The sequence below is a fragment of the Rhinolophus ferrumequinum genome, chromosome 16 (genome assembly GCF_004115265.2).
Source record: "Rhinolophus ferrumequinum isolate MPI-CBG mRhiFer1 chromosome 16, mRhiFer1_v1.p, whole genome shotgun sequence".
Lineage (NCBI taxonomy): Eukaryota > Metazoa > Chordata > Mammalia > Chiroptera > Rhinolophidae > Rhinolophus > Rhinolophus ferrumequinum.
The window spans coordinates 49,761,203-49,773,687 of NC_046299.1; the positions used below are offsets into that span (position 1 = coordinate 49,761,203).

The 12,485-nt window shown below is 45.0% G+C and overlaps 1 protein-coding gene across 3 annotated transcripts in view; it reads right to left on the reverse strand.

Annotated features, from left to right (window-relative positions):
• PSAP (prosaposin) overlaps positions 1-7,628 on the reverse strand; it is a 30,457-nt gene extending 22,829 nt beyond the window's left edge. For all 3 annotated transcript variants that reach the window (XM_033129998.1, XM_033129997.1, XM_033129996.1), the window contains exon 1: positions 7,498-7,628. In XM_033129998.1, the coding sequence (XP_032985889.1) occupies positions 7,498-7,537 (40 nt within the window). In that variant the 5' untranslated portion in view covers positions 7,538-7,628. The remainder of the gene's footprint in view (positions 1-7,497) is intronic.
• Between the last annotated feature and the right edge of the window lie 4,857 nt (positions 7,629-12,485).

Here is a 12,485-nt window from a genome sequence, read left to right on the forward strand (position 1 = left end):
GACCATGAAGAAAGGAGCTAGACCTCAAAGATGCAGCACATCGAGCTGGAAGAGTCTCCGAGGTTTTCTGGGAGCAGAACCATCCTACCAGCCCTGGAAAGCCTGGCTCCTGAACTTCCTATGATAGGATGAGATCTATCATCTTTGAGCCACTGCTATCCTAGGTCCCTGTGGCCCGCAGTCAAAACTAAGCCTAACTAAACACCAACTTAATCACCTACCTCATTCACCAGAATCGGTTCCAAATGACACTTACCTCCACTGAGGACATTTAAAAGCCTGTGTACACATGTTAATTACCAAAGATTTTGAAAAGCGACCTCAGAATAAAGGGGACAACCTTTCCTAGAGGGTGTATCTCATGTTCTATTTCTTAAAACAATCAGTCTTATTATTTTAGCCATACAACATGCTTTTCCTTTTAAATATTTTAGGTAACATATGCTAAATACTGTCTAGCTACCAATAAAAGGATAACAGAAAATGCAGGCTACCTCCCAGCACCAACACTCAGAGCAAACATTCCGCAGGGCAGTAGATCTGCTGCCTGGTAATGCATCGCCATGGCAACAGGCAGGCTGCTAGGAAACCAAGAGAGGATAACCCCAGGAGGGGCAGCATCTAGCTCAGGTCCCCGGGATTCAGACATTTCTCAGAAGAATTCATGCACTTAGATCCCCTAAGAGCAGGAGATAATGCAACACACTCAACACTAACGACTCGATCACAGCTGTTGTCACAAGCAGCTTCTATGGCAAACAGCATTTGTCTCTTCTTTGGATCCTCGCTCTGGAAAACATTCTGCAGAGCAGAATAAAAATACTGCCCATTTAATTATTCAGAACAGCATACCCTACGAGGCAGCCTGCCTTGATCTGGGAGAAAGTAAGGTCCAAACATTCCTCTTATCACAAAAGAAATCCATGGCAATAAAGCTCTCAGGCTTGCCAGGCTGACACCCCATCACCTCTGGCCCACATAAGCTGTTCCTTCTGTTATTTAAGACAAAGATTCTTTCTTCCCTGCTGCTCCTCTGCCACTACTGCCTTGCTTTTTAATTTTCCTCACAAGCCAGATCATTCCAGGACAAGAAATGGATCTACATGGGGATGGCAGTAGAGTCCTCAGGCAAATTACCTTGTGCAATGACACTGAGGGACAAGAATGCAATCTGCTTAGATTGTACAAGAGTGATGCAATGTGGCATAATTAATTTGGGGAAGAGAAATCCCTATCTAACTCATTCAAGAGTACTCCAGTCCAATGTAAATTTCTGCCAACAAAGTTCTTCTTCCAAAATGTCAACCTATCAGGTGATGATCAGAAATGAACTTAAATCACCTCAGATAAGATTATGCCACAAGTGAACCATGAAGAAGTGAAGCCCTGGCAGGACTGCCCAGGGTCCACTCAGGTAAACAGGTACAGGCAGGGGTCAAAGGCATTCCTGCGTGGTTCCAGACCACCCTGGGCGGGTGCTGCTCAGGAGACGATGCAGTGAGCCCCAGGGCGGGCACGGGCCCTAGCCCACCCCGCTAGCTGGCTGGGTGGTCTCTGCACTCGGTACAAGACAATAATAAGCTAAAACATATTTCATGCAAATTCCAGTAAGGAAATTCAGTGTTCTGGACAAGAACCATGTGACTTTATTAATTCACATTTCAGATACATGTGTGTCTAGTACTACGAAGTTAAGTCACTTTTGACTTAGTTAACACGTAACAGGAATACTGCCTTCATTTGAAATGCCAAAATCTGAAATTCAAACCACAGCATAAAACAGGGCAGGGTATATTAGGACGCCCAGCATTCTGATTTAGTTGCTCTCACCTCACAGGGCTGTTGTGAAGATGAAATCAATGTTAACAAAACGCACTTACCGTAGAGCAGTGCTGGCTACACAATAAACTCTCAGTGTCAGCCTGGAGTTTCCTCAAGTCAGCTATACCAGTGGTTCTCAAAGTGTGGTGCAGAGAACCCTGAAGGTCCCAGATATTCCTTCGGGGGCCCATGAGGTCAAAATGCTCTCAATACCAGGATGTTAGCTGCTTTTTCACCCATTCATTCACAAATGTGCAGTGGCATGTGACCTGTGATACTGCAACACTGAATGCAGAAGCAGCTGAGGACCCAGCCACGTGCTACAAAGATGCGAAACAAGCCACTCTCCCTAAATATGTTCGTGTTTTAGGAAAACAGTTATTGTTTCATTAAAATTATATGTTAAATGTAATGGGTTATCACTTCTATAGGATTATTTTTTTAATTTTGTCAGCTTAATTTTATAAGATGGTTAAGTATCGATAGATACAACCCACATAAACAAAAGCTCTTTGGGGTCCCTCAATAACTTTTAAGTATATGGGGATCTAAGATTCTCGTTTGTCAAAATGTTTGAGAACCACTGAGTTAAACATTTATAAACAACCAATTTCTGGAAGAAAAAGGAAGGGAAATAACTTCCTCAATTTATAGCTGGTTCCCTTTCCAGATTTACCTCAAATCAGAGCCACCAGGGGTATCCATTTAAGTCATGTTAGACTCCTGTGTCCCTACCATCCACATAAAATCTTCTCCCACAGTTTTTTTGGGGGAGGTCCCTTTCCCCTGGACTCAAAATATTATAAAGTTCAAAAGTCACCTTTAATTTGTCAACTCCTACATACAATTTCTTAAAATTTCAGTAAATAAAATGTTTTCTTTAATCATGATAAAGACTTGCGAGCTGCCGGATGGCTCAGTTGATTAGAGCGCAAGCTCTGAACGACAGGGTTGCCGATTCGATTTCCACATGGGCCAGTGATGACTGTTCCACAATATTCCCCAATAAAAAAAAAAAAAAAACTTAAAAAAAATTTTTTTAAATAATAAAAAAATTAGTAATAATAAAAAAACGACTTGCACTATTAACATACAAGTGTCATGCACCCCAGCCCACCAGCACGTTCTGCGTTGACGTTTGCTTGGCTACAACTCCCACCACCACTCAGCAATGCTGAGCTCCTGTTAGATGCTAAGCACTGTAGTGCATGTCGCAGATACGGCAAGAGACCAAGACTACAAATGAATATACACCATCTGATGTCAGGTCGCGGTGATTGCTATGAAGAAAAACGAAGCAAAGTCAAAGAAGAGCAGGACTCGTGCCATGGTCACTGCAGATAGAGGTGGGGATTTCTGAGAAGGCAACATCTGAGCAGAGAGCTGAACGGATATATATGTGTACACACACACACACACACACACACACACACACTAACCCACGAATATATACAATATTCGTAAAATGTTTAAAACATCCAAAATACTACACATACGGTTGAAAGCTACACTGACATGTATGGAAGTATAAAAGACCTGCAGGGGGATGATAAACCCCAAGTCCAGAAAGGTGGTTATCTACGGAGGCAGGTGGGGCACGGAGGGGTGGGGGGCGGTGGCGCAACACACTTACCCCCAGGTACCCCCGTTAGTACCAGGCCTAGGATCTGAGAAGGCCGGTTATCAGGAACCGGCCCTGAGTTGCTAGGCCGCTCTAGTAAAAACCGAATCTAGCTGCCTGGACTCCCCCACCACCCTCCTGCTGACTGACTACCCACCCTGGTTTGTTTCCCTGACCCAGTAATTATGTCCGGCACACCTATTTATAAGTCAATTTAATTTTGTTTTATTAAACTTATAACACCCTTTGAGATGAAAGACACGAAGGGATATCACAAAATCAAGGGCAGAGAAGGGTTGCTGTGCTGGTGGAACAAGGACGTTGATAAACACAATATTGTTTTCATTCCTGACGTAGAGCAGCAAGCCTTATAGTACTCACTACCTAAGCCCTGTCATACAATAATTAAAGCCCCACGGTAACCCAATTGGACAGGAACAATTACTAATCCCACTTCACAGGTGGGGAAGCAGTTTAAGTAATTTGCCCAAGGTCATACAGCCACTGTCATATGATAAAGTTAAAACTTCTATTCCACAGAACCAATTCTGTCCCATCATAAGGAATTAATAAATTCCAGAAAACATAGAATTTGGATAGATCACGTTATTTTCTGGAACTTCATGGAAAAGTAAAGCAGTTAGTTCTTCGGCAACAGCCAAATTCTTCATCCTAATCACTGTATTTACCATGGTTTTAAAATGGTTTCTTTAAGAAAGGCAACGTAACTAACATTCTCTTCTGCTGATTTAAAGAAAATCCAGAACTTCCTTTGAGGTGGCAGAACCAGAGAGCAAGGCTGAGAGCCAGCCATCTAGTAATCCAGAATGCCCATGCTAGAAGACTGCCTCCAAAAGCCATGAGCAGCTTGGCCTTGGCCTTGAGAGCTGCCCGTGCCTTGTTAGGTGGTTCCCACAGCCAACACCCTGTCCACCCTTCCTCTTCCCCAGCGTCAAGACCCGGCCTGGCTATTTCACAGTTTCACATACCAAGAAAACGGAGGAGTAAGCTCAAGTTCTCCTTCCCCTAATCCAGAAAAACCCGGACGACTCAATCCAATACCCTTCAACTCTCATACGAGGTACTGGACACAACTTGTTCAATTCAATTAAAGCACTTTTACCAAATCGTTGACTGGTTAATACAAATAAACACTTCATGAATTACATTCTTTTCAGAGTAAAACTGATTACTGATTGAAAACTGATAAACAGGAAATTTAAAATTCCTGGCAGGTGAGAACTGGAATTCTGTTGATATTCAGCGGACTATGACATAAATTCATGTCTTGCATCATAAATAGCAGTAGCTATCCAATGAAGCTATACCATACCTGTACATAATACATCCTAGGATCCCTAGAGAGCCTACCTGCCTCGATATTGGGCAAACATCCTTCAGCTGGCTAGCCATTACACAAGGGACAGTAACAGGGGCAACCTGGCACCGTGCAAAATGCTTTACCCATACCACCTCATTAATACTAGATTAACCTTTCCCACTGGAGGAATCACCCAATAATATGTCCTTACTGTATGATTCCTTTATAAAAAGTTCAAAAACAGCAGTTATGTTTTTACATCCACAGTGCTAAAAGCTAACCAAGTGGTTTCCTTAGGGACAAGAGAGACGGGGCAGTGCAGGGAGATGCATAGAAGATTCTGGATGCTGTTCATGCTCTAATCCTTGACCTTTGGAACTGCTTATCAGGTAGGTCTGTTCACTCTGGTAGTTTATCAAGTTGTACACTTAAAATGTGTCTGCTTCCTGTGCGTAAATTACAACCCAGTAAGTGTGCAAAAAGTTAAGGGGTACATATTGATGGAAGGATACGGAAAAAGCAAGCACTGTCAGGAGTCTCGGGTTCTGATCCTGACTTCCACAGTAAAAGGCCTATGATTTGGGAATGTCACTTCTGGGGCAGGGGTCTCAGTGTCTTCATTCCTTTTAAAAGAGGTGAGATTAGACGCTCTCTGGTTCTCTCGGTTTACAGTCACTTCCCTTTCTTTTTCAGGTGGGGAAAAGGGAGGAATGACCGTGGGGTTAGAAAACCAAATCAAAAGCAAGTGTCTCTACCACAAGGTCATCATTAAAACACACACCATAAAGCTTCTCCAGATTCAAGATGACACCCTGCACTACAGTAACACCAAGCTGGAACAGCAAGTTCTAAGTGTCTTTTGGGGAGCAAATGATGGCAGCAATCACTATGCGCCTTTATTAACAAACTTAGTATCAATGCAATTTTAGGACTAACATTTCCAGAAAGTTACAATGGGGCCAGAGCTGTCAAGGCAAGGGGCATTCATACACTGTGTTATCAGCATGACCTTGACATAATCCAAAAGGCTGGGCAGCAAGGTTGGAGGAAGGCTATTACAACACACTCCCATTTACCCAAGTGTCCAAGGAAGAGGACCTCTTGGCTAAGTTAATATTCTGGTTAACCATCTTCCCATATATACCAGAGGATTTTGCATTTCCAAAGAAACAAGTCCCTTTTGGGTGATATGAGATTCAGAAAGCTTAAAGGTCTCCAGAAGAGTGACTCGCTGCCTAAGAACAATTGTTTGACACTGGGGAAAAAAAGAATTGTTCTCAATCAGTATAGAAAATTTAGAGACTAGCATTACTTTATCACACAGACCACAGAATGACAAGTAGTATCAACCCCAGCAAACTAAATTTTCTTCAGTGACTATAAAACCAAAAATCTTTCTTTATAAGCAGATCACCTTTCATAGTCTACAAGTATAAACAGGTTTAAGAGCTTATTTAAGGTTAAGATGCATTTCTTGGGAGTTGCTGAAAACTAACATGAGGAAAAATATGTTTAATCTATTTCGTCTATATCTTCTTAATTATTTGGTTTTCCATCAACTCTGTCATTCATTTTTGTTACTATTTATTAAAATTTGGATGGCTGCATGATAGTTAGAATGGAAGTTAACCCCTAACACGCAGTTAAACAGCAATCAAGGTTGGCCCTGAAGATCAGGTTTATTTCCGTCAGTGGGCTATTATCTGAAAATATCCAAACCTGAGATCCTCTCCACATATAAACTAAAATCTGGTTCCACGACTATCAAACTACAGAATTTTGTAAGTACTCAACTTCAAATCTCTTTCCCTATACCATCTTGATTTAAGGTAAATTAGGTTAAGATGTCAAAAGCAAGAATTAGAAGTGGGAGAAAAAAAAGGTCGCGGTGACATAAGAGACGACACAAGGGCCCCTCCTAATTCCAGGAAGACAGTGCAGCGGGTTCCCATGCGCTGCCTTCACAACTTGCAGTGATTTTAACAACCAGTATTATTCCAGGGCAATAGAAAGGTGTAAGAATACCCCTGTGCACAATTTCTCACGTACTTTTCATTTTCCCCAAATGTAGGCCACTGCTAAAAACGGCCTATGGCTGTGCAAGACACTTTAAAGCAGGTCAAATGAGGGCTCCACTGCAAAATCATCGGGACCACAAAAACCCCGTATCATCTTCAAGACGTAGGATCAAGAGTAAATATGTATGCAAAGATAAACATCAACACAGATGGTATAGTGTATTTATATGCTTCCCGCAACTTCAATAATCTTAAAAAACTGGGGCAACTGAGGCCAAGAGCCAAAATGTGTCCAGCTGGATGGGGCTCCCCTCCATCTCAATCCCGCGCACTCAGCTCCCGCACCACAGAGCTGGTGGAGGTTTCACTCTACTGGCCACCCCCATAGCTGGAAGGGGAGCCTGCAGGGAAGGCCCGGGGCAGCCCCAGCCACGCCTGCACCAACTCGAGCCCCGAGAGCGATGCCGCCCACTCGCCCCGACCCCAGGCCCTAAGCTGCCAGCGTGGGGACTTCTCACCGCCCGTCTCCTAGCCAATTCCCGCAGCCCCTCTGCCCCGCAGCAGGTATGGCGCTGCGCACGCGCCTGCGCAGTGCGCGCCCCTCGCCAACCCCAAACGGGAGCCGTGCGACGAGGCCCGATACAGCCCGCTCAGGGGCCAGTGGGCTGCTTTCTGCGGGGAACCCCTTCCACAGGCCGGGGGGTCCCAAGGCTTACCCGTGCCCAGGAGGCCGGCCAGGAGGAAGAGAGTGTACATCGCGCCGCCTGACTCCGCAGTCTGCAATGCAGAGCGTCAGCTGATCCTCCGCGGATATAAACCTGCCCCGCCCCGAAGCTGCCCACCGCGCAGGCGCAAGCCCCGCCCCGCCAGAGCCAGCCCGAGCTCCCCCAGCAGCCTGACTCAGCGCCGCGCAGGGGGCCTGCGCGGAGGGGAGGCGGGGAGGGGGGAGGGGGGAGGGGGGAGGGGGAGGGGGGAGGGGGGCGGGAGAGGAGTAGAGGCGGGAATCGGAGTGGGACGAGTGTGTAGTGGAAGGGAAGGGAGAGGTAGTCAAAATGAAAACTAATAATTGAATAAGTCAGCTTTAGGGATTTTATATGTATATTGTAAATATACATTATGTGTTATAAATATATATAATATATAAATATATTTAACATGTATAATATCATTTAAGCCTCATTTTTTCTATGACTTACTGTTTTCTGTTATTAGTATCATTTTTCAGATGAGACTCCACACTCACAAAGGTTAACAACAGTCGGAATTCAAACTCCCCACCCAACCCACACTGTATTTACCTAGTTGGGGGCAGCATGTAACTTCATTCTGGGACCTGATTTTTTTCTCTTAATATGTCATATTTACAACCACTTCTCCCCCATGTCCCCACAGGCAGGATTGTCAGTTTTAAATGTAATCCCTCCCAAGGTCCTACCATGGTTTGTCCGTGGACTTGGAGGGAGTGGAGGAATGGAATTGAGTAAGATGGAGAATAAGGGAGTGCCTCAGCCATTGGAAAAGGGAACCAGAAATGAAGCCTGAATTTGAGAACCTGCTAAAAATAGGCCAGGGGCCTTGTTGGAGAAGGAAGAGGCCTGTACAGCCCTCAATCCTCATCTCTTTCCAGAATAAGAAAGACCCAGGTGGCCTGCACAAAACCACTGGTCTTCTTCTACCTGTGGCTGATCCTGTTTGGTTCTGAGCAGTGAAATGACAACCTCCCTGGCCTCCCCCAACTACCTACCAGCCTGAGGGAAGGAAAGGAGGGAAATCTCACCTATTAGGGCAGGCCCTTAAGGGTCTTTGGTCACCTTCCCCAAAGGGGAAACAGGCCTGGAGAGGGAAAGACAACCAAGGTCACAAGTGACCTGGGTAGGGTAAACCCAGGGTTCCATCCACCTCCCACAATCTGTAAGCTTTGTTAGGAACAGCTCACAGACAGAGATCTGAGAACCTTTGGCTCACCTCTCCCTCCATCACCCACACACTGTGGCTCTTACTTCCCACTGGGAAGCTGAACGAGGAAGTGTGCACCACAGTGGGTGATATGAAAGGAGTGAATTAAGTTGGGACAACATTTAGTCTAGACTGCATGCCTCACCCATTGGTCTGAATAGTCAGATGGAGCCTGCATGGCTGTCCCATCTGCAGGCTTCCTAAATCAAGGCACAAGCATGGGGCAGACCACCCCAACAGCCAGATAAACGCAAGGGAGGTAGGCTGTGGGACACAGCCCCACCCCTCAGCTCCTTGCTGATCGAGGAGGCAAAGCATCCCCATGTTCCACGCAGAGGTTACAGGACTCCAAGCCACAAGGAGACTTAGAGACCTTCAGATCATATGCTCTCACTTTGGTGGAGTTACTGAGCTCTCAGAGCTACTAAGTGATAGAACCTGAACCAACCACGACTCTTTTTTAATACCCACCTCCCCCCGGCCATAACTAGAGGGTTATGTCAGTGTTGTTGAGGTGAACTTTTGCTGCCTTTCATATACACACCCGAAACACAACAGTAATATGTTCCGCATCCACCTTCCCTGTAAGGACAGAATTTTAATAAAAAATATAAAAACAGTAAGTGGATTATTATAATTTTTTACCAAGTCAGTAGATGCTTAAATCCTCTTAAAATACCTTCATAACCATCTGTGCATAGGCAACAAGAGCCATGAAGCAATTCGGGCCCTTTGATCCAATCATACCATTCTTTGCATATACCGCCCCAGGGAAATAATCCAGAGCCAAGAAGTATTTTATCCAAAGTGTTCACAGAAGGGCCCCTTACAACAGCAGAACCTGGAAAGATCCCAAATGCTGAACCAGGGAAACTGGCCTGGACAAAACAATGGTACTTGAAGCCGCGTGGGAGCATGAGGTGGAAGCAGCAGGCGCTGGTGTGCAACAAGCCAGCAAGGAAAGTGGGTTCCAAGCAATGTGGGCAGAGCAAGGCCCAAAGCCCCATCTTCTAGTTCAAGCCCTGCCACTGACATCCCAGAGAGGACCGCAGAGCTGGTGAGGGAGCTGCAGGATCCTCCAGTCCAGCCAGGCACTGGGGGCAGCCATGGCCCTCATGCCCTGTCTCTCAGAGGAGGCTGGATTGTCAATGAGCAGAGGAACAGGGAACTGGAGGTGAGGTGGGGAGAGAGTCTGCTGATTTTGAGTCAACTGTCTTTGCTTTATTTCACTCATCACAATGTCTGCATGTTACTTTGTACTTTCTAAAGAAAAAAGTTATAGGACACTTTACAAAAGAAAAGAAAATCACCTTTATTTCCTCCCTCCTGTGAGTTCAAGTTTTCAGGGAACCAAAAAGATAATTTTTCCTCAGAAATGTGAGCCATACTGTAGATCCTGGCAGGGTTCCTGATGGCTTTCCAGTTCGGGTCTCAGTTCCTCAATGAGGTCTCACTTCTAGTTCCTGACACCTCTTAAAACCCCCACCTACCAGCTTCTTTTAATAATCCACCTGTTGGCCCCAGAGAGCTTCCATCTGTTACTGTGTCTACAATTGCAAGTCCTTGGTCAGAACAGCTGACGTAACAGAGTCACCCTCCATGAAGGCCCGGCCCACCCGCTTGGCCCCAGAGCGCCACTCTGGCTCCCCACATAGCCACCCTGGAACCCCATCCTGCCCTGGAAGCGCCCCCCACCCCGCCCAAATCCCACTATATCTCAAACAATGAAGCTCAGGTTCTTCCTGCAGCATCTCCCTCATCAAAGACCTCCAACCTCCAGTCTCTCCTACCTGCCTTTGCCTTTCTGCCTAGTCTGAACCCATCGGGTAACCATTTAAGTAAGTCTCAGACCCTCTCCAGGATCCCTCTCCCATCAAACTTCAGTCACCCTACCTTCCAATTCCCAGTCACTGATGTCTTCTCCTCTATCTCCACCTGCCCTGGGCTACTGGTGAAGTCACCCATTCCAGCCAGACTCACCGAGACCTCCTTGCTATTCAGCACCTATTTAGCCCTCCCATGTGGCAGAGTTAGCTATTTTCTCCTACCGTGTTTCCCCAAAAATAAGACCTAGCTGGACAATCAGTTCTAATGTGTCTTTGGAGCAAAAATTAATATAAGACCAGGTCTTATTTTACTTTAATATAAGACCGGGTCTTATATAATATAATATATAATATAATATAATACCAGGTCTAATATAATATAATATAATACTGGGTCTTACATTAATTTTTGCTCCAAAGGACGCATTAGAGCAGATTGTCTGGCTAGGTCTTATTTTAGGGGAAACATGATAATATCCTTCAACTCTTTTACTTTGATCTTGATAGTTAGTGATCAAACCCCCTATTTCTTTTTTGTTCTGTTTTTTTAAATTATTATTAGTTTCAAGTGTACAAAACAATGGAAGAGTTGGACATGTATACCCCTCACAAAGTGATAACCTCCTCCCCCAATCTACCATCCCTCTGACATCGCACCTAACCGCCACAGTTCCACTGACCCCATTCCCTTTGCTGCACTCCACATCCTGTGACTCTATATATATATATATATATATATATATATATATATATATATATATATATATAAAACCACAGTTGACACCCATCTCTACTCAGCTTCAGCTTCAGGTGTACACCGCAGCCGTCAGGCACCTACACCGTCCCTGAAGTGGTCTCCCCAATAAGACAAGTGTCAGTCAGATACCCTACAAAATCTTTACATTACTGATTATACTCCCCAAACTGTCCTGTGTACCCCCGTGGCAATCTTGTGGTTACCAATTGTGCTTTCTAATCCCCTCACCTTCTCCCCCCGCCATCTAGCGACCCTCAATTTTTTCTCTCTGTCTCTGAGACTGTTTCTGATTAGCCTGTTCATTTATTCTATTCTTTAGGTTCCACATATAAGCGAGATCATGTGGTATTTGTCTTTCTCCGTCTGACTTATTTCACTCAGCATAATGTTCTCTAAGTTCATCCATATCATTGCAAATGGTAAGATTTCTTTCTTCTTTATGGCCCAGTAATACTCCATTGCATAAACGTACCACAGTTTCTTAACCCAGCCATCTACCGATGCGCATTTTGATTGTTTCCATGTCTTCAACCCCCTATTTCTGATTGGGTACATGGCCACCCAGAAGAAAGATTACATTTCCCAACCTCCCTTGCAGCTGCTGGACTTCATTCTGGCCGATGAGATAGAACACGTGCCCATTCTGTGATTTAGGTATTGTTCTTAAAAGGAAGAGACATATCTAGTGCAACTATTTCACAACTAGTACTGTCAGGACCCTGGCCATACTGCTGGAGGAATGTCCTGGAAAGTCCCAACTGAGCCAGGTTTTTGTCTTGGAGGGGTGGGGTGGGAGTCCCAGGAGATGAGCAAGCACGGGGGGTGGGCATCAGAGAGTCAGCAGCTATTTACCAGCTGGTATAGAAATATTTTAATTATTTTACTACTGATACAACTCTACTGAGCTGTACCAGCTAAGTCTCAGCCCTGTCTACAAACTCCTTTCTTCTTCATGCTGTTTGCATTGCAGACATGATGGCAGGAGCTCGAGCATCCATCCTGGACCGTGAGCCTTGTTAAGAACGACAGCACAATGAAGCCTTGTTAAGAATGACAGCACAAGATAAGAGCCTGGATCCCTGATGATTATATCTGCTCTAGACTGTCCAATTCCAGACTTCATGTGAACATGCGAAAAGAACCTATCTTCCTTAAGCTTTCATTA